Source organism: Gymnoscopelus microlampas (genome assembly GCF_963454915.1).
Source record: "Gymnoscopelus microlampas genome assembly, chromosome: 11".
Classification (NCBI taxonomy): Eukaryota; Metazoa; Chordata; class Actinopteri; order Myctophiformes; family Myctophidae; genus Gymnoscopelus; species Gymnoscopelus microlampas.
Window position 1 is genome coordinate 43,076,533 of NC_139948.1, and position 22,701 is coordinate 43,099,233.

The 22,701-nt window shown below is 43.7% G+C and overlaps 2 protein-coding genes across 10 annotated transcripts in view; one reads left to right on the plus strand and one right to left on the minus strand.

Annotated features, from left to right (window-relative positions):
• Positions 1-8,021, plus strand: part of rfx1a (regulatory factor X, 1a (influences HLA class II expression)) — a 30,400-nt gene extending 22,379 nt beyond the window's left edge. For all 5 annotated transcript variants that reach the window (XM_084072304.1, XM_084072305.1, XM_084072306.1 and 2 more), the window contains exons 15-18: positions 1,516-1,724; positions 2,900-3,053; positions 4,451-4,496; positions 4,679-8,021. In XM_084072304.1, coding sequence (XP_083928430.1) covers positions 1,516-1,724; positions 2,900-3,053; positions 4,451-4,496; positions 4,679-4,839 — 570 coding nt within the window. In that variant the 3' untranslated portion in view covers positions 4,840-8,021. The remainder of the gene's footprint in view (positions 1-1,515; positions 1,725-2,899; positions 3,054-4,450; positions 4,497-4,678) is intronic.
• The window catches only part of LOC311055986 (far upstream element-binding protein 2-like), a 184,890-nt gene extending 162,206 nt beyond the window's left edge, over positions 1-22,684 (minus strand). The window contains exons 1-18 of one of the 5 annotated variants that reach the window (XR_014601842.1): positions 22,359-22,684; positions 21,353-21,455; positions 21,119-21,178; positions 20,806-20,842; positions 20,231-20,289; positions 19,723-19,794; positions 19,536-19,593; positions 18,523-18,694; positions 18,186-18,284; positions 17,954-18,100; positions 17,750-17,852; positions 17,398-17,519; positions 16,721-17,014; positions 15,351-15,457; positions 15,100-15,194; positions 14,502-14,708; positions 13,107-13,331; positions 11,243-12,859 (exon numbers count right to left, since the gene is read on the minus strand). Coding sequence is in view for 4 of the 5 variants with exons in the window: in XM_084072309.1 (XP_083928435.1) it covers positions 12,792-12,859; positions 13,107-13,331; positions 14,502-14,708; positions 15,100-15,194; positions 15,351-15,457; positions 16,721-17,014; positions 17,398-17,519; positions 17,750-17,852; positions 17,954-18,100; positions 18,186-18,284; positions 18,523-18,694; positions 19,536-19,593; positions 19,723-19,794; positions 20,231-20,289; positions 20,806-20,842; positions 21,119-21,178; positions 21,353-21,455; positions 22,359-22,592 (2,262 nt within the window). In the remaining variant the exon portion in view is untranslated. Of the gene's footprint in view, positions 1-10,368; positions 12,866-13,106; positions 13,332-14,501; positions 14,787-15,099; positions 15,195-15,350; positions 15,458-16,720; positions 17,015-17,397; positions 17,520-17,749; positions 17,853-17,953; positions 18,101-18,185; positions 18,285-18,522; positions 18,695-19,535; positions 19,594-19,722; positions 19,795-20,230; positions 20,290-20,805; positions 20,843-21,118; positions 21,179-21,352; positions 21,456-22,358 lie in introns of those variants that run through there. The other 4 variants (XM_084072310.1, XM_084072311.1, XM_084072309.1 and 1 more) reach the window with 4 other exon arrangements.
• Between the last annotated feature and the right edge of the window lie 17 nt (positions 22,685-22,701).

The following is a 22,701-nucleotide window of genomic DNA, read 5'->3' on the forward strand; positions in this document are numbered from 1 at the left end:
ACTATCCTACTATAATTCTAGTAACCTCTGTGCGTTTGTAGTGGTGGTGGTGGTGAAGCTACCCGGTTCTCCCCACTGGCTGGACCAATTGCTCTGATTTTGCACACAGCCATTGACCATTACCATCTGAACTTAACTGTGAAGCCCGTTTTTCAATTTCATCAAATCTCAGCTTCTTATTAGCGTTTTTGTGTCAAACACTGTCGCCATGGTTACGGGGCTGCCCAGCTATGGCACGAACTGCCTCCCGGGTTGCCAGATCATGTGCGCATATCCCCCCACGGATGCGCTGCGCCGACCGGGTATGGTCTAGTACTTGATAGTTTTACCAGCAACGCCGTATTTAACACTTGCATGGTTACACACATTCACACCTGGCAGCTGTCCACTGCTTAGCGACTTAAAGGCATAGTATGTGACTAGGGGTGGGACGATATATCGATATCGCGATATATCGCGATACTTCCTCCCGCGATAAATAATCGATATACTGCCGAAAAATATCGATATTATATAAAAATATATAATAAAAAAAAACTGTGATACGTTTTTTTCAGACTCTGTATTTGTGTGATGATGATTTTGAACTGTTTGGTGCTATTTTATGTGTTTATGAATTGAATACAAGGTCTATCGTGATATATCGTTGGTGAAATTTCATGCAATATATCGCGATATCGCAATATATCGAATATCGTGATATTATTGTTATCGAGGGCCTAATATCGCCACAGATATCGTATCGTGAGATACCCATATCGTCCCACCCCTGTATGTGACTTTTCCCTGTGTTTACATAACAAGACAATAAATACATTTTTACCAATATTTTCCTCTATACCAGCAGTAATCAGCCACTGGAGTAGTGTGGTGGTGTTAACCTGCAGAAACAAACTGCCCTCTCGCTGTATTTGGGTGTTTTCACCGTTTGTCCAAAATAGGGGGTGCCAGGTTGAAAGTGGTCAAACACTTTGGACTGCTCCTCCACCTCCTGTCCTCTCCTCACATTAGGGCTGGTAACATTCCTCAGAAATGATATTCGAATATTGGTCTTAAAAATTGGCAGATATTCGAATATATTTGAATATTATTATTATTATTATTTTTGTTGTTGCCTCATGTAAGCCAGACCCAGGGGGTCTGGCTTACATGAGGCTTTGTACCTGTTTTCTCCATACATGGGCATGCCCCCTTCGTCCTTAGGCCCCAGCCATAAAAGTCTGTCCCCCTTTCGTCCATACATGGGCATGTTTTGTACCTGTTTTCTCCATACATGGGCAAAAAAACTGGTTTTGCCCCCTTTGTCCTTAGGCCCCAGCCATAAAAAGCCTGTCCGCCTTTCGTCCATACATGGGCATAGACACAGGCTGACACGTCATGTGAAGTCTGGGTCTGGCAGAACCAGGTCTCCTGGTCTTGTTTATTTTATACATTGAATATCTAATATTAATTTACCAGCCCTACCTCACACTTACCCTCCTCACCTCTCCCCCCCCCCCCCCCCCCCCCGTCCAGGAGCAGGCATCCTGGGTGTGTCGGTGTGAGGACCGCGTGGTGCAGCGTCTGGAGCAGGACTTCAAGCTGACCCTGCAGCAGCAGAACTCGCTGGAGCAGTGGGCCGCCTGGCTGGACGGCGTGGTCTCGCAGGTCCTGAAGCCCTACCAACAGAGTCCCGCCTTCCCCAAGGCCGCCAAGCTCTTCCTGCTCAAGTGGTCCTTCTACAGGTGAGAGAGCGGCACCGAGTGCCGCGCTACGAGCTTGTAGATCTGCTATTTTTGAAAATTTGTGAAAATGTGTGCAAATCTTTGAATATATACATTTTTTAAAGTGAACATTTTTAACTCAAATCTTTGCTTCTGGGCGGGTCCCTGGAACAAAATATTTTGATGGGGGTCCGCGGCCAAATTCATATCATTCTGGGGGTCCTTGACATGAAAAAGATTGAGCACCACTGATATAGAAACATACGTTTTTCAGAAAACCGTTGGGATTTAGGAGACATGTAGAATCGGCTTCAGGTCTCAATGGGTTAAATCAATCCTCTTCTCCCGGCTTCAGGATAGACAAAACTCAACCATCTTGTTTTATTCCCTTTGTTCAAGGTCAAGCCTTTATCAGTCCCATCAGGCGGAACTTGATTGCAAGTTTAGAATATAAAATATAACAATGTGAAATGATTTGAAAGCTAAACGGGTCACCGCCGACCAATTACAATCACAGTGTTGGCATTTAGCAGACGCTCTCATCTCAGAGTGAGTGCTAGATCAGAATAAGTAAGAGTGAACATGAACTCTAATCAATAAACAACAGTGTAAATAGCAGCGGTGGAAGAAGTACTCACATATTTTACTTAAGTAAAAGTAGCAATACCACAATATACAAATACTCTGTTACAAAGTAAAAGGCCTGTGTTCAAAATGTTACTTGAGTAAAAGTACAAAAGTATTGGCATCAAAATATACTTAAAGTATCAAAAGTAAAAGTACTAAAATGTTTGAAAATAGACTATGTGTAAAATAGGGCTGAAGTGGTTAATGTATGTTTTATAATATACCGGTAATAATTTATATCTGTAGTGGAGATGAAGTGGAGTAGAAGTAAAAGTACTGAACATTTAGAATACTCTAAAGTAAAAATACCTCAAAATTGTATTTAGGTACAGTACTTGAGTAAATGTACTTTAGTTACTTTACACCACAGGTAAATAGTCAGATAATTAGAGTGCAGAGAGAACAGTGTAGTGCTTCAAAGAAACATCAGGACATCAGGTAAACAATGAACTTAGCATCTGTCCAACTATAACATGCTATCTATCTACTGTAAATAACATTCTTATATTTTGTGGTCAAGAAAAGAACTGTGGTTTAATCCGGGCCCCTCCCCTCCCTCTGGCCCCCAGCTCCATGGTGATCAGAGACCTGACTCTACGCAGTGCTGCCAGTTTTGGTTCCTTCCACCTGATCCGCCTGCTGTATGACGAGTACATGTACTACCTGATAGAACACAGAGTGGCTCAGGCCAAGGGGGAAACCCCCATCGCCGTCATGGGAGAGGTACACACGCACGCACGCACGCACGCACGCACGCACGCACGCACGCACGCACGCACGCACGCACGCACGCACGCACGCACACACACACACACACACACACACACACACACACACACGGATTAAAGTTGTCAGTCCCCATGACTGATTTCAGTCATTAGGATTCCATAGAAGCAAAAATAGCCGATCTAGAAGCTCTCAATGCGTCTCAATGCGTCGCTATTTCTGGTTATAGTTTTAATATTAGAGCATTTGAAGTGGTCAAACTACCAACATGTTCAGATTGAAGCATCTTCCGTGGGCGGCAGTGGCTCAGGGGTAGAGTGGCCGGGTAGAGTGAACTGGAAAACCGCACGGTTCCCAGTTCGATCCCGGGCTGGGGCGCTCCCCTAGAGTTATAGTGTCGAAGTGTCCTTGAGCAAGACGCTGAACCCCTAATTGCTCCCAATGAGCAGGTTGGTGCCTTGCATGGTTTCCTCCGCCATCGGTGTATGAATGTGTGTGTGAATGGGTTAATGGCACAATCAATGTAAAGCGCTTCGGATAGAAGCGCTATATAAATGCACCATTTACCATTTCCGTGACATCTTAATAGTCTCGGATAGTTCATATAAAAGCAAACGTTAAAGCCTCAATCTGTGATTTATTCACCTGGTTGGCAGTATGTAGAACAGCAGGAACAATGTTACTAAAACATCATAGCTTTACATATTGTGTCAATTGTTTATGAAACAGCGCCAGTGTGGGTCACACATCACACATTAAGACTTGGCCATACAGTACATCTCTACCTGACCATATTGTGTTGTACGATACTAACTACTTACGCGGCTACGCCTAATCTCGCGTAGGCAGACAACTATTCCACAATCTCCGAATGCTATGTAGAGTCTGTAACTACACATCCCGAAAGCCGAGAACGGAAGCTGTTCGTCATTTCCGTTAACGAAAATATATATTTTAAAATATCTTTACATTTTATTTTGGAGGCCCCTATAGCCTGCTAAGCAGCAAGCTATATACAGTATATGCTTCTATTATTTTGGTTTATATTAGGACAAATTTGCGTGACTGTAAAGACAAAACGGAAGCGGGTAGGAGGCTTCACATTCGCTTTATCCTCTGATCATTCTCAGAGCTTCCGTGCTCCAGACTGTATGACGGAAGCATTTGAAAATTATGGGAGGCAATAGTCTGGCTCGCGAGGCAGACTATTGCTACTTGAGACCTATTTGAGACCTACATATTTTGTTGTGTGATGAATAGTTTGTAGATCTGCCATTTTTATATCATTTATTTTTAATCTGACGATTTTTGTTTACAATTTTTGCCTGTAACAAAATGTCCATACTAGGGTTGAAAGGTTGAAATTGGTTAACATGATTCCCTCTCTTGTCTAGTTTGCCAGTTTAGGCCGGAGCTTAAACCCACTTGATCCTGACAAAGGTAACTTGAATCTTTTACTGTGCCATGGTTATTAGAAGATGGTACTATATAATGTACAGTATATCGTCGCTATCGGGCAGAAACCTTGTATCTCCATATTTATATTTTTTCAAAAAATGTATGTGCTCAACACACAAGGATGTGTTTCATTGACTGCCCCTGTTCTCTCGTCTGGCTTCCAGAAGAGGAAGAGGAGGAAGAGGACGAGAGCGATGACGAGGGCCAGGAGTTGTCCCTCCCCTCAGACGGGGGACAACTGGGGGACGAGTCCCTGGAACCCCCCGCCAAGCTGGCCAGAACCGACCAGAGAGTGCTGTTCACCACCAGCCCAGCAGAGGACTGAACAGAACACTACTAGACACACATTCATCATGTGGTTATAAATATATAGATAAATAGATATATAAATATATTATATATATTATACATATATACACACACTTATGTACAAAATACACTAATTTATACACTTGATACTACATGTAGATCTTGCATATTGTCTGTGCGTACACCCATGCGCGCACACACAAGCGCTGCGGTCCTAAGTAAAACGACACGTACCAAACACAAACCATTTCAGCAGCACCACTTCAGCCTGGACAGCCTTCACCTATCCACCATACTGCTGTAAGCACAGATCTGACCTGGCAAAACAGACCAGGCACTAGAATACTGAGAGAGATGAACACAGAGCAGAGTAAGTCAGATGTGTGTGTGTGTGTGTGTGTGTGTGTGTGTGTGTGTGTGTGTGTGTGTGTGTGTGTGTGTGTGTGTGTGTGTGTGTGTGTGTGTGTGTGTGTGTGTGTGTGTGTGTGTGTGTGTGTGTGTGTGTGTGTGTGTGTGTGTGTGTGTGTGTAAAAAAAAAAAAAGGATTGTGGTCGTGTGTCTTGTCTTTACATGTCTCACTACATCTTTGATGCAGAGGTTGCATCTGGCCACGGTCGCTCCCTCTAAAACTGTCACTGCCTTGCCAAAGTGGTCCTAAAGATAGGGCTCTTTGTTTGTGAAAGAGAAGACTTTTAAAAAGTACATGGCTGTTGAACAGTGCGGTTCTGTCTGGCCCATTAGCTGTCACTTAATTTGTCAATCAGAGTCTGTGGGTCGTTTTGTAGAGAAAAGTGTGGGTGACTGGCGTCAGGTTGTTGGGACAAAGTGGTGTGTGCGTGGTACACAGCCCCCATAGCCTGATTTTTATACTTGCGCGCCAGTGTGGCATGTCAAAAATAGCAGATCTACAACCCCACCGCATCGCGATGTGACAATTTGGGAGCTTGTAGATCAGTTATTTGTAGATCAGTTATATCCATGCACGACACTAGCACACAACTATATAAATCATGCTTATGCTGTGTGTTGTCCGTGCGCTTGCGTGTGCACCGAGGTCTCACCGCTGTGCTGTTATATCTAGGGTCCAAATGAACATTGTTTTTCATGATACTGTGTGTGCGTGTGTCACAAGTGCGCGCGTCCGGTTATGTGATTTATCACCGCACAACCGTTGCCAAGAGTTGACTGTTTCTCTTTTTGTTTTGTTTTGTTTTGTGTTCAATCATGGATTTTGGGAGAAATGTGTAGATTTCTTGTTTGATTTTATTTGCCTGTAAAGAATAGCTGTCGTGGTCTTGGGGTGCTTGACACAGCTACTATACACACTGATTAACCCCCCCCCCCTCCCCCAGTGGCTGTGGAGTAAATGTTCCCATTTATTGCTACAAAAAAAACAAAAAAAACATCCTTCTACTTTTATAACATCCAGTTTTGAGAGAAAGAGAGAGTGTGACAGAGAGTGAGAGAGAGAGAGAGAGAGGTGGATCATATTTTTATGTTTTTAAAGTGCTTAATTCCTTTCTTTTTGATTGGTTTCCTCTGTGGCCTCATCATTTTACTTTTTACATACGTACTTGTCCTCTATCAAAAGATTTATTTCCCATTTCTTACGCCAAGTTTGGCAGATTTTTAACCCGGGAGCTCATCACTCTGTGTTGGAGCTCATCCTTCTTGTTTTTCATTTCACGTGTTTTCCGAGGAGGACTGTGCCGTGCCTGACTGAGATATAGATTAGTTGTATACATGCATACATTAAATATTTATACACTATTTTGAATTTTCCTTGTGTCACTAAGTGAATCTTTTTGTGCAGTGGATGGTGATGTGTCGTCACACATTGTAAGCATTCTGTGTGCGTTTTATTGACGTGTGCACTACGGTTATCAGCCCCTTAATCCTCCAGTGAATGGTCCACACATATATACAGGCTAAAGGGCCGGGCTTCTTTGCACAGATTGGCTAAGAACTCCAACACAGACATCTGAAATGTAGGGGTGCAGCGGTTAATCGAACCAATCAATTTAGTCGATGATACAAAAAAATCTCCGTAATTGAATAGGGAAAATAGCCAATCTACAACCTCGCATCGCGGCGCGAGACGTGGTGTTGTGAGCTCGTAGATCTGCTATTTTCGAAAGAAATAATCGATAGTTGCTGCTGAAGTTTTCTGTCTTGTCTGTCTGCCTAGAGATGTGTCATTTCCTGCCGTGTTTTGGAATAGTCAGGTGCAGGTTCTGTAGGCGGCATGGTGGGAAGTCCCCTGAGTTCAGGTACCATTGTTTGTGCGGTTCAAAGGCCTTGGGTAGATGAATCCGATGACTCTTTCTGCACAGTCCTCCGCGCCTTCCGGCGTCATCATGCCCTTCGGCGTGTTTTCACCTCCCCTCATCCTTCCTGCCATCGATCTCGTTTTGCTTCTACCATTCAAAAGACATTGTCCACCACCACCATGGGTTGTTGTAAAGTACAATATCACATCTCTGGTTTTTGATTTTTAACCACTTGAGCCCTATTTTATGCTGTGTTGTACGGCGGCATCGTTCAAAAATAGCGGATCTACAAGCACACAATGCCTCTCGGTTGCGACGTGTCGTGAGCTTGTAGATCTTCAATTTATACTGCTTTTGAAAATGTCGCCTATATAATGACATGCCCAAAATAGGATTGCCAGGTTTAAAGTGGTTGAAGTCTGTGTCTTGGAAATCTTTTTTTTTATTAAATAGCTGCAATGCACGTGTCCTGAACATGCATTGTTTGCTTCGAACCAGCATGTTACCTTGATAAAGCCTACTTTATACTTTTGCAGGACGGTGTCACTCGCCGCAACGAAATGATTATGGAGTGAAAGGCGAGCGACACCATCATATCATGAAGTATAAATTAGGTTCAAGGGAATCTGACTACCGCTACCACAGCAGCGAACATATCACTCCTGTCTTTTAACAATCTACACAGCATATAGAATGACCATTCTTTATCCAATACGAGAAAAAAAATAATGTTTTGTCAATTTTATAGTGCTTGGTTTCTTATGTATAAAAGCAAAAATAAATAGGGAAAAGAAATGTTCTGTGGCAGTGTTTTATGAATTTGGTCAGCTACAAGTATGACTGTGCCTTTGGAGGTGGTAGAATGCAATTCAGATGTTTTTAATTTTAAAGATAGAGAAAAAAAAGATTAAAATAATTTTTAAAATTGTCTCCCCGGGTGTCTCAGGTTTCTTCTCTCGAGATGTTCCAGCAGGCATGCATCTTGTTATGAACAAAATGTGCGAAAACCACATTTGCATCATTTTAAAGCTCCATTTGTCTTATGTGGCTGTGGCTGGCAGTAAGGCTTGCTCTGTGACAGCTATAGCCTATACTGTCGCTGTGTCAGAGACGGCACATGCATCCTGTCGTGGTCAGTGACTGGCAGTTCGTCTCCACAAGGCTTTGATCGTAGGGCTTGGTTAACTGGAAATTCAAGTTAGAATATGACCCCGCCCCAACTGACTCATTGATTTTACACACACACACACACACACACACACACACACACACACACACACACACGTGTGTATTACAAATATACACGTTATACAAATAAATATAAAGCTTATTGGTAACTTTGCATTTCATGTATAATTAGAGATTTTACCAACTTAATATAATGTTTAATTTTACATAGTAAAAATAACAAAACAAAAAATAACATAACGTGTGTGTGTGTGTGTGTATATATATATATATATATATATACATACACACACACACACACACACACACACACACACACACACACACACACACACACACACACACACACACACACACACACACACACACAGTATATAAAGCATTTATTGAAACTCTTATGTTAAGCTTTTTCACTGGAGAAACAGACAAATGGCCTTGACAAAATTGTTACACAGCCATGCCTTTGCTTCCAAAAATGTACTGGAACCAACAATAAGCTTTGTCCACCCATAGACATAATGCACACCGTATGTTTATGTGTGCACTAGAGATGCACGATTATGGAATTATGACCGATATCCGATTACCGATTATTTGCTGGGTCATATCGGCCGATTTCTGCCATTGTGTCGCACTGCTCCGGATGTTAAGTAGGTTTTTCAGGCATCACTGGCTCTCAGACTGAGACCAGGTCTCATCGTTGTGGTCAGTCCCTCTGAATAAATAGACCCAACCTTTTTTTCCGACCATATCTGGGTGCTTTGTTTTGGGATGTGTTTTGTGTTTTGTCCGTGACCTTTCACTTTGACAGAATTCTCTGATCGCAGGTAGAATGTCATGATTCTGAAATGGGTTGCACTATGAGTACTTTTACTTTAGCTACTTTTAAGTATATTAATACTTTTTTTTACTTTGACTTAAGATTTTGAATACAGGACCTTTACTTGTAACTAAGTATTAAAGTAAACAGAATATTTACTTGTAACTACGTATTTTTTACACTGTGGTATTGCTACTTTTACTTCAGTCCAGAATCTGAGCACACCACTGCTGTTATGACTCATGCGCTTTTGTTCCATCATGAAGTCATGAAAGATGACATTGATTTTAGTCTATTTTTTTCCCCCACCATGTGCTGTTGAAAGATAGGATGGGTTATTAAACCGTTATTGATCCCCAGAGGCAACTTCAGGGTAAATGAAAGATGAACACGTAACAATTTAATGTCACTTAAATGTTGACTTATTTCAGGGGATATTGTGTAGGCCTACTATCTAATTAGAATGAAAAGGTAGGCTATTCTTGTCCAGTATTAAGTAGCATGAACTAGTTTATTTCTCTTTTTTATTTTACAACCATAATAACTTTTAAGGCAAACTTTTTGCAAATTGCCTTTAAAATCTAAACTATTCACTATATACCATCTATTCAAAAAGGTACAAATACAGTAGCATGCACATCACATCATCACTCCTTCAGATGTACTGTAGCTCCCAATCAGACTGTAAAACAGTCCCAATTATATGGCAGATGTGTAAACAGAGGTAAAGATATGTTTCATTTAGTGCACCATCATGGACAACTGCTGTACAAACTTCATGCTAGCACACAAACACCTTAATGAAACTACACATCTATGGTGTGTCAAAATGTCTGCTCACTCATGTCTGTGAAAACAAGTCAAACAAATAATTTATATTAATTTTGTAACTTCAGTAAAAATATGAAAAGGCTACATTAACAAAATGGTGCAGAAGAATAACTGGAGCCGGCTTTACATGTTTTAATCTGCACAGTACACAGTAGCTATTCTTTCCTAGCCTGGCATTGGCCATACTTAATAATGAATTCACTCTCTCATTCGAGGACCCTGGGGGTGAGCCACGTTATCAGTCTGGGCCAATGCCAGGCTAATTCTTTCCCCCCTGTGGATGTGACTGTACCCCATAGCCTGCATGGTTAGACTAATCAGAGTTTATTAATAGTGACACCTAGTGGTAAACTGGTGAAACTGCCATGTCCTGGTCATGGCAGTAGAGTAAAGGAAACAAGAACACACATTTGAAAACAAATTGATGTTTGCCCTTTTTAATTGAACAGAGTATTGCTGCTGGTGGTCAATTATTCACAATTATCCAACTGTGCCGCCAGAGGCAGGCTCAAAGCTGCCATTCAAAATACAATAATCCGTACCTGATACATTACCGAGTCAAAACCAACAGACATGTATTGCTTAATACAATATCCAAACCAAGTAACCAACACATAGGAAGACTCCGATTTGATCATGGTGATTTGACTTTTTGCACTTCACCCATTTTCAACCATATCTTCATATAATTGGTCCTCACTAATGCTCATTTTAAGATGGCATGGCACAATTTCTGTTTACTCGCTCTGGATCTCAGAGGTGGGCTGTGGACAGTTTACAATTCTGGACACTAATGACAAAATAGGTGGATTTCAAATATTTTAAAAATAAATAAATGTATTAATGCAAGAATAATAGTTTCTATTTCAGCATGCTAACTTTACGGGGAAAACTGTAGTTTCCATTAACTTGGAATCCCCACCGATGATGTCATTGGTAGGCAGGTTTCTGAACTGTCCACAGCCCATCTCTGAGAAGCAGAGCAGGTAGACAGAAATGATGCCATCTTATGAGCATTAGCGAGGACCAATTATAGGAAGATGAGGTTGAAAATGGTTTAAGTGCTCCTTTAAGCATTATAAGAATGAGATGAACGGACGGGATGTCATGACATATCTAAGTGGCGTTTATTAAAAAAGAAACGGAAAACAAGGCGTAAAACGTAAACCCAACCATACAAATTTGAGGTGAAACGCAAACATGGCACTGTTCATCTGAATTTTTTAACTACACAAGCACAGTGTGGCTTTGACTGTTAACCCATTCAATCCGGGAAAGCATCGGTGTCATTTTAGATTTTAGATATATACGAGATGTGTGCGCCACAAACCACTTGAACCGTAGCATCTCTTTCCAGGGCGAGGCATTGTAAGCTTGTAGATCGGCTATTCTTGGCAAAGAGGTTTGGTGTAGGGGGAAAAGGAACAAACCAAGTACAGAGCCTAAGGTTAAGTTTGCCCTTAAGTATTGAGGGTTTTAAGTTGTTAAATGTCTTAAATAAATAAAAACCATTAATTTACACAACACTAATAGTCATTGAAGCCATCTATGAATAGTTTAATCTGGAACACAATTTTATACAACATGTTGTGGGGGTCCCTTCTTCATCGCTCTGTCTCTGCTAAGGGTCCTTGGCTTAAAAAACATTGAAGACCCCTGACAGAGAGAGAAATGCAGAGAACACTTTCCGCTGTAGGTACCCATAGCTGAACAACCGCAAACAGTCAAAATCCTCTCGCATGCCATCGCATACACTCTCATCCACTCATACATGCATGACTCACACAATGTACAATTGCATTCACACACACTGTATGTATGAGCCCACACAGAAAGAAGACACATTCGTAAGCAGAACGGATATCAGAAATGACTCAAACTGAAATAGTTGAACAGCAAGCAAGCTTACATGGGGTAATAACAGGTACATTTTCTCACTTATTTCTGACTATGCAGTGTAATCACAATCTTCACAGATCTATGCGCAATTGAGTACCGTAAATGCAACACTAGGATTAGAAATTGTGTACTTTTAAAACTGTTTTAAGTTACTAGTTGAGTTGACATTACAGTTACTGTACCTATGTCTTGAATTGACCCTATGCTGGCACAGACACACCAAAATGAAACCCACACTGAAACCCTACAACTGACGTCATTACCTTCTGTTTGCCTGTCAAAAATGTCTGCTGTGAAAATGGTCCGTTGGCAGGCCAATCCCCACATCAGCGTTTCCGAGGCTACTACGTCCATCGCAGCAACCACATGGAAAAGAGAAGTTTAAAATGCTGAAAAGCTGCAGTAACGGTCATGATGACTGCATGCCAGTCCTCTCAGCAGCGATGCACCACCAATGTCTTTGTTCGGTTCACATTTTTAGCCAACAGTGTCCAGGTGATGGATGAAAGTGAGGCGTAGTCTCACCCCCTCACCCTCCACATATGACAAAGAACGCTAAACCTTTAAACAAAACAAACAACAACAAAAGTAGACAAAACCCAATGTCCCAATGGTAGCTACATCGTTTTCTCCAGGAGGGTTGGGGAAGAGGAGCGCTTATTTTTGTTACCTCAACATCCTTTAAAATCACTTGACAACAAGGCAGGCATGCTGACAGCACGGCCTTGAGGCTCCTGAGCGAGCTGCTAGGTGAGCGAGTGCCTGCGGCAAGCAGCTGATGGCCGTGCGCAATGACGAGCGTGCCGCCTCAGTTGGCAAGCTGTGGGTGGACACAAAACTGTTCATCACATGAAGCAAAAAGAGCACTCCCTATCTCCTGTCTCAGCCAATCATCAGCCGCGTCTTCTCCAGCCATCCTGGGGAAACAATATTGCATTCTGCTAGTGGAGTGTTCGAGGTTCAAACATGAATCCCTTCTTGCTGGTTCCCTTTGGAATCTTGAGCTCCATTCACCGTATAGCTTCTCACTGGGTCTGAAAAGCAAGATGGTGCAGTTAGAACTATGACGAAAGACAAGATGGTCTTTTGATTATTACAGCAGGACAAGATCACTTTAAGACAGATAACAAATGGGAACATTTGCACAGCACTTTGTCCTAAACAGCACATAAATAAAATAATCAACATTATTGCTAGAGATCACAATAGAGAAAGAAAAAAGCCGGCGTGCATTAAGAATAGGACCAGCTCCAGTGACGCAGTAGCCCACAGTACCAACCTGTCCTTGCTGGGCAGCAGCTGGCTGCCCAGGGGCCTGTGCTGTGGGTCCATAGTAGGCAGCCTGCTGCCTATAGTACTCAGCCCAGGCTGTGCTGTAGTCTGGCTGGCCTCCCGCTGAGGCTGCAGCGCCACCACCTGCTGCTCCAGCCCCGGGGCCTCCAGCTGCTGGCGTGGGGGCCGGGGTTGGGGTTGGGGTCGGGGTCGGGGCCCCTGCCTGAGCTGGAGGAGAGAGACACAGAGGCTTAATGACCTGCAAGTCTCCACAGCAGGTCTTCACAATCTCTGGTTCCATAGATCGTCCAATCTTGAATATTTGATATAACATGCTAAACTATTGCCACAAACTATGGTCTCCATAGAGATCGTGCCAGCTTTTACAGTTAAGAGTAAAATGCATCTAAAGACATATAGATATAGGAGCGCTCCGGTAGCTGCCCGGATATTGCGGTGATCACATAAGTTCAATGTGACAGTCCCTGATTCAATACCAGTTGGAGACCTGTGTTGCTTGTCCTTCCCCCTCACGTCACACTATCCTGTCTGAATATAAAAGCTCAAATCTGCATAAAAATCTAAATACAGGTAAATAAATTATATCAATTCTATTATTGCAATTCTTCAAATGACCCTTCATTATGTGCCGGTGTTTCAGACCTGCAAAAACTCATGAAACTACAGTCACTATTGTTTATGTCACTCGCTAATCATATCTTTATAGAAATGACAGTAAGGTTTACAGATTGGTGCTAGGCTATGAACAAAAAACGATATACATTTCACACCCTCGAAATTCCCATCCCTAATGTTCACAGGCTGAGTAAATATAGAAAAAAGGAATTTGGGGTGACCCATATTTGGGTCATTTGGTGACCCCCAATTTTACTTTTTTTCTAATAAGTACTCATCCAGTGAGGCCTTGAATTCATGGAGAAATGTTGTTTGTGTTGCTTTCCTTCAGTGTGAATGAATGACTCCAAAAACGAAGGGAATACTTGATGAATGAGTATTCTATAGATTTAGATTTAGCCTATAGATTTGTATTAATTTACCTGGCTCTCTTGATGGAAGAGACTATTGAAATCATAATCATAAGAAGACATAATCATTCAATTCAGGTCTATGTAGCGTGTTTGCGCTGTATTGCTATGGCTCTATGGCCTTCACCGCTGTCTCTATAGACATACTTTGTAAAACTGTATTGTGACAGCACAACACATCATGTTATGAGCTTATAGATCTGCTATTTTCAATGCGCAACATCATTGTATGGCGGTGATGCTATGGCGGGGCCTTAGCATCGGCTGGGGAAAAAATCCATCCAAATGGGCCCATCAGCACAAACATATTCCCAGGGGTAAAGTAACAGAAAAAGAAGAAAGGCCGTCTCACCCATCTTCTTGTAGTACTCCTCCCAAGCCTTGGTGTAATCCTGCTGCCCCGCCGGGGTCTGGGCGGGTTGGGTGTGGTCACCTGGGACGGGTGCACCTCCGGCCGGGTTTGCAGGGTTCTGGGCCGGCATAGCCCCCGATGGCTGTTGGTAACACTGGCCGTAGTATGCTGCCCAGGCCGCATTGGGGTCAGCAGCCGCCGCCTTGCCTAGAAAAGATGCAGGGTGGAGGGGGTGAGGCCCTCATAGGCTGAGGGTGAGCTTCTGCTAGTTTCCTGGAGACCGGGCTTGGAGACCGGAGGGAAACAGAGTCAGGGTTAGTAATGGCTCATTTCATCCAGTCACTCACAACAGTCCCATCAATGCTCCACCAGTCTCAGATTTAGACAGAATTATCATCATACCTTATCTGTAATGACTGGAAGGAATATACATCATTTATAACCTAAATACCTTAGGACGAGGTACAGTAATATGCAGTGATAAGGAGAGGTACCACAGTGCTAATACAACCAAGAACAACTACATAAAGGAGTGATATGATGTTCTGAGGCTTGACAAGCAGCAGGGGCAGGTCAAAGAGGTGACGCAGTGACTCACTAGGGTCATGGGGTCCCTGGGGGGACTGCCACTGCTGGTAGCTGTTGTTGCTCCAGCCCTGAGAAGGGTACTGGTGAGGCCCTGGAGGACCTCCACTGGAGACGAGAGAAGAAGACATTTTGATTACGACCTTCTCATCATCATCATCATCTAGATATTGAATGCTCCAGGTTCCTCTTCCCTCATCATTATTTAGTCATGGACCAGTTCATTGTATAACTCGCAGTGCTATCTGTCCAGTAGCTACTCACTGTGGGGGTCCAGGGGGTCCTGGGTTGTAGGAGTTAGGATTGTAGGGGCCCATTGGACCAGAAGGACCTGGGCCACCTGGGCCTGGACCCACAGGACACAGAGGACCCTGGAACACACAGCACAGCCACATAAAACATATATGTGTATACTGCATACAAACAGGTGCCACTGAATCTTATTTGCGTTACTGTACATGTTTATGGCACACTTTATAAACAGTGACGATAGAGTCTCAATTCTGTGAACACACCACAGAGATCTGTATGTACAACTACGTGTGTAAACAGTTTTCGTAACATATGAATCAAACTATGTTAGATTTGGATTTGGATGTCTCATTGCTTTGATTTGGTTTGTGTGTGAACATGGAGAGCAAAGTACAAGACAAATTCCTTCCATGTGTGGATGCACTTGGCCAATGGCTTGAATACATGGTAACAGGATAGGTGGGCACCAAGGAAGAGTGGGAACCTCTGTGTTAAATTGCCTATTTTTCCAAAATGTTACAAAATAAAATATTTGGAAAATATTTTTAAGTAAAGTAAAGTATACATGATTAGAACATGCTTAAACATTTGACAATTAAGGTCTAATATTTCTACAATTGCTACAAAACCTGTACATCCAGTCATTTTGTGGCATAAACAAGAAGTTGAAGGATAACATGAAGTCTGATAATGATGTACAGTGCATGTTTTTTTTTTTTACATTTTGGACAAAATAGTGCCCAGATGTCCCTAGTGCCCACCTATCCTGTATCCAAATACATAACATGAGGTTGTGCTCATGTCATCAGTCCATATATCTAATTCAAAACCACTCGACTCCATTAGCACGTCTACCCCACTTGCTCAATAACCATACACAGGCGTAGGGCGTACTGTACATTACAGTCATTTAGCAGACGCTTTTATCCAAAGCGACTTACAATAAGTGCAATCAACAAAGGTAGGGAACGAAAGCTAATAATCACCAGAGGTTATAAGTGCATTTTCTGCAATAACAAGCAACCAAGAGCATACCTAGCGCTAAGGTAAAAGTGCAATATATCAGCTACCTATTTCCTTAAACAGATGAGACAAAATAGCTAAATCAAATGAGCAGGAGCTAAAACAAATAATTGTATTGACTAAACAAGATCCATTAACAATTCAACAATAAAACAAGCATTCGTACAACTAGTTAACAACAAGTAGGCCAGGCAAAGAGGAAGGGTAGTGTTTCCTGAAGAGGTGGGTTTTCAGCCTGCGGCGAAAGATGGGCAGTGACTCTGCTGTCCTGACATCAGTGGGAAGTTCATTCCACCACTGTGGGGCCAGAACAGAAAAAAGTCGTGACCGTGTCGATCGACCAGAAACCGGTACTGTACCTCGATCTTCTCCTCAATCAGCTGCTTGGCGTGGTCTATCTGCTGCGGTGCCCCCCGGATGACGAACATCTTGAAGTTGGGGTCTCCATTGGGCGGCGGCTGGCGGGAGATCTCCACGAACGCCCCCGTCTGCTGGTTGATGGCCTTGACATTCTCTCCTCCCCGGCCGATCACCAGACCGCATTTGTGCGCAGGGATGGAGAAAGTCATCTCCCCGCCAGGGGGCCCCCAGCCGCCCTGACCCCTGCCTCTGCCCCTGCCGCCCGGGGGCATCCCCGGTGGACCCGGGGGTCCCTAGGGAAGGAGATTAAGACACCCTTAGCTGTGGCATTGTGCCCTGCTCTCTATGTGAATGTGTAGTATTCGCTGTTTTGTAGACTCAAGACTCTGTAAGCTCTGAGAATATTTCCGTTACTCGGTGCTTTACCAACTGATGCAGACAATAGTTTATTGTTGTTTATTGTTTATCAGGAGATTAACATCCCATAAGCTGTAATCACGTTCCAAATTGCACCTACAGTATGGCCTCAAGCTGCATGCCGCCATGCGGTTATTGCGAGCATATTAAGGTCAGTGGGATCACTTTACCATTGTGAATACACAGTGGGCTGCACCTGTGAGGCAGACCTGTTTGTTTTAAGTACATGTCTGTAAGAGTATGTGCGGTGCATGCATACCCCTTGTCCCTCCTCCCTGACCCTTATGCTCTGCAGCAGCTCGTTGATGATCTGGGCGGCATGCTCACAGCGGTCAGGGGGTCCACTGACGTGGGCCATCTTATCTGCACCTGTGCCATCATCTGAGAGAGAGAGAGAGAGAGAGAGAGAGAGAGAGGGTGTGTTTTAAATATTCGACTCACCCAAAACGGAATCTTTGCATCAAAATGGGAGCCTTGTGAACAGCGTGCTAGGTCCTACGAATACAACTCGATTTCTAGATAAGCCATTTGTTTATGTTATTACATATCGTGTGGAGAATTAGTGCAGGCACAGTTAACTATTTCGGGACAACAGTAAGCGGCGCCCCCACCTGGTTTGAACTGTATCCGAACTCCGGCATCGTTTTGGATTTTCTTGATCATCTCCCCACTGCGACCAATCACCACGCCCACAGAGTGTCTAGGCACAGGGATCTGAGAACAGACAGGAGGACACGCGTCAGTCATCTAGTTTGGCTCGGTTCAGTTCACAGACGTCCGAGCCCAATCTGAAATAGCGCCTCTCACACACTTACATCAATGCCTCCTCCTCCTCCACCACCACCACCACCACCACCGCCGCCTCCTCCTCCTCCACCCATGCGGGAGCCGTATTCGTTCCTGTCACCATAGTTTCCCTGTTCTCTCTCCCTCAGAATCTCCTGCACCATCTCCTGGGCTTGCTGAACAGACCACACACACACTTGTTATTTAAAAGGTGAGGTGGATGTTAACTTTGACGTTCAGATTGACCTCTCATCACTGTACCTGGACTTTATATGGGTCTCCGATGATGCGCAGGGGCTTGTCCATGTTGGGTCCCTGAGACGCGTCTTGGATCAAGATCATCTTCACGCCAGCGCGCTCCTGCAGCAGCACAGCAACCGCGTTCAGCACCACTTTTAAATCACTGATGGTGTCCCAGTAGCAAGGACTTGCATTGTTGCTGTCCGTCACGCATTACCTCAAGCTTGAATACTTATATTTCCTATTAACCACTTTCATCCTGGTTTCCCTATTTTGGGCATGTCATTATAGGGTCAATGTCAAAAATGGTCAATACATTTCAATATGTAAAAAGCACACACAAACACAAAAACACTACCTGTAGCTGTTTGATGGTCTCGCCTCCCTTGCCGATGACAAGACCAGCCTTGCCTGCAGGAATCATGATCTCCTGAACCGTTCCGTTCTGCCCATTGGTGGACTCGTGGAAAGAAGAGGGTGGCGTGCCCCGCCCCCGCGATACTATCTCGTCCAATAGCATCTTGGCTTTCCTGGTCACGGAGGAGCAAAGAGAGACGATTCGACTGTGCCATGTTGGTATGGGACAATGAATGCCACAGCCACACAATATATCTGATGGAGTAATATTTAAATCGACATGGATAGATTCCTGGCCACGTCTAAATATAGTTAATCATCTTTATCTGTTGCTTCTGTGCTCGAAGAACCAGAAGTATTGTTAAGTCCTGGTAACTAATTTCTTAGTTCTTTTCCTAAAGTTCTTTTATCTCCCCAATTTATTCGTTGTAGTAGTTGTATCCTTCTGATTCACCTACCAGTGAGGAGCCCCCACTGGGAGGACATAGAGCCTCCGTCCTACTACTCCCGCTCAACACTGCCTACTGACAGGTGCCGCCCCAGTCCGTAGGAATACATGCAGTAGCAATTATCACCCTCATTGCCGTATGTGTTTTTCCCCCAAATAGGTTCACCATTATATGGGATTATTACTTATTGAAATTCAAGAATATGTCCGTAACATTTGTACCAGAATGTTTACAACACTTCGTAACTCTTTTACCAAATTACATACCAGGATTGTTTTGTATACAGTGGTAAAATCGTGCATGTTTGTTTGCATTCCGTACGCGCAGAGTGATTTTGATACCTGGTTTGCAATACAATGAGAAGGAAGAGAATTGCAACTTCTGGTTTCTTGTTCTCGCAGTACAGATGCTACATATTATAAAGATGTATTTGGACTTATACAGTACCATGCCCAATGCCCAGATTGGTAGCTATACAACCTTAAAGGTTCTAACAAAGTTCACCATTGCTTTAAAAATGTCTCTTTTTAACTCTATCAGCCCATTTATATGTCATTATACTCACTGTATGCAGTCATGGGACCCTGTGAGAGTAACATTCCTCTCCGGAAGACCTCCGCTGTCTGGAGACATAACACACAGGTGAATGTCTAACTAAATGTAATATCAGCTAGAGTGCCACATATGTTTGACAAATGTCAAATGTTAACCATTACCTGGATAAGCATAAGATATAAAAACACACACAGTACCTGGGGATATCTGAACCTTGCAGCCCGAGTCCTGTTGTATCTTATTGATCTGTTCCCCTCCCCGGCCGATGACTGGAGGAACATTAAGAAAAGAGGGATTAAGTGGTAGGGTTAACGATTCTGTTTCCTTAACGATTCCCTCTTAACGCTCCGATTCGGTTCCCTTTAACGATTCCTATAGGGGGGTTCCAAATGAACCCTTAGAAGTCTGTAACTCTGAGAGTGTATGGAGTGTTCCATTTGCACACTCAGAGTTATGGTGGTCCTTGAAATTAATACATTTGAGAACCACCTGCTATTGTAATTGCAGACATAGCAGACACGAAGTCCACATTACCAACTCTGACAGAGTGATAAAACCCTGGTTACGGAAACGGTTCTAAATGTGACGGAACCGATTCCGGTTCCTCAGGTTCCGGATCCCAATAGTGAGTGGTCTGCTCAGAGTGTGCAGTCAGGAGCTGATATTTCCCAAACATGAATAGAGGTAGGAGAGCTATACACTCACCGAGTCCCACCATGCTGTCTGGAACACTGTAGTCCTCTGTGCTGGAGGTGGACCTGGCACTGTGAAGACGAGAGAAAGAAAATTAAACGAGGGTCGCAGCGACGGCTGAATACAAGAACGCTCTCCCCCAAAACACGCTCGAACAGGGTCAAATCCGGCGACCTCCGAACGGTCGCCACCAGGTATTCCTAAACTTAACCTCAGTAAAACTATGCCAAAACCTAACCTTATTCCTAAACTTAACCTCAGTAAAACTATGCCTAACCCTAAACTTATTCCTAACCTTATCCTCAGTAAAACGAATACAAGAATACAAGAACCGCTCTGGGGGGGGCGAGCAGACCGCGAAAAAAAATGGGGGTGAGCGTGTTTTGGGGCAAGCGCTCCGATTATCTGACAGCTCAGATCATCTGACAGCTCAGATCATCCAGACAGTCAGACAGACAAGCAAAAACATGTTGAACCATCTAATGGTATACCTCCTATACAGGTGACTTTATCTGGGGACAATTCAAATGGTCTCTGCACCTACGTTTCATTTCCACTGTTATGATTGAAAAGCATTTAGGCCTCACCTCTGCTGCGCGAGAGCAGCAAGTTGGGCTCCAATGGCTGGGATTGGAAAGAAAGACATGCAACGTGAGAACGACAACAGAGACAGCTAGAGCAGAAAGAGAGAGTTCAGGTTACGGACGGAGTGAGAGATGATAATGTGACACAGTTAGTGTAGGAGAGATGCACAAGTACAAGGGTGAAGGGGACAAAAGTATTGACACACATACAGTACATGCCAGTCTTGCACTCAATAATAACTTATAATAGTAAATAGTTAATAAACAAATCAGGAAGTCCAAAAAGGGGCTTAAAAAGCAGTGGTAGAACACTTACACAGTGCTGTGGCCGAGTCCATGTCACTCTGTGTGGCCATCTTCTTGCTATCTGGTTGATCTGTCACGAGAGCAAATAAAACACATTGTTGCTGTAACAGAGGTGTGTGAACACTGCATAAATAAAACTCCCCATATAGCTTTGCTTTTAAATGTGTGTCTGTGCTGTGCGTGCGCGTGCGTGCGTGTATTCACTCAAAAGCAAGGTATCATTAAATACAACTTGAACTGCTACCTGGATCCTCCAGCTGTCGTTTTTGTGCAGGAAATGGAAAGACATCCGATGCGTTGCTGTTGTTCATGGGAGGACCCGCATCGCCCCCAATCTTCGCTGCAATCTAGGGCACATCATGAGGTGCATGTAAGCCACATGACAGTGCAGTACCAAACCACTTAACCACATGAACCCTAGTGTCCCGACATGACAAAATAGAAAAACATTGGGCGGAAATGATGATTTACAAGATCAGATCAGCTACTTTCTGCGAAGAGATTTGGTGCTTAGTAGATCCTTAAGTAGAGACCCCTGTGTATCCAGCAGTTGAGCAGGCTGCTGGGGTATTCCGTCCAGTCAACAAAGCACAGTCAGTAGGCTATATAGGGTTTAAGTGGTTACCCCCCCCCCCCATGCATATTCTGAAGTTCATATTCTGAAGAGAATTTAAGCCAAAAATTGCAGATCTTAGATCAGTTATTTTTTCGGCAAAGAGGTTTGGTGCAGAGGGAAAAAAGAGCAGAACAAGTACAGAGTGAAAGGTCAAGTTCACTAAGTATTGACGGTTTAAGTGGTTAAAATATACATTAACATGAATAAAACATACACTGATGATAGTGCTGTCAAACAAGTCTATGGAGCTATCTATGAAAAAGTTTAATCTACAACACAATTATAATACAATGTTCCAGACAAATAATGCAATGCAGTGGGGGTCCCTGCTTCATTTCAATTTGCATCCCTAGTCCTGATAGACCCGTTTTGTGAATCCTGCACAACAACATTGAACTTGGATGTGGCATCACACGCACACAGGCACATGACAGCATGAAAACAACATCTCCACTTCATATGAGCTGATGTTATGACAGAAGTAGGAGGAGTAGCCCAACAGTACCGTATGTTACATTCCTCAACGAGCTGACTTGGCGAAATATTCTTCAGACACGTGGCATTATGTTGTTAATAATAACACGGCTTGTTATTATGTTATGTATGCACACGATAATATAGCCTGTAAGCTAACCCGGTTAGCTGGGTGACTCTCTCTCTGCTCCACAGAAGGAGGTCCACTCCTGCACCTCCTCACCTGCCGGGCCCGCTGGACCGCGTCCATGAAGGCGTCTTTCTTCATGCCTCCCCCGCCGCCACCGTTCGTCCCCATGGCTGCCTGTCCGCCGAGAGGAGGTGGTCCTCCACCACCACCACCGGCCCCAGGGCCCCCGGGGGGCGGCGGTGCCGCGTTGTTGTAATCCGACATGATGTTGACACACACAGAAGAGAGAGTGAGCGGGTGGGTGGGGGGGTAAGGAGTTAAGATTAGACCGCCGGTGGGTCAGAGCTACTCTAGTGGGAGCAGCACTGATTCA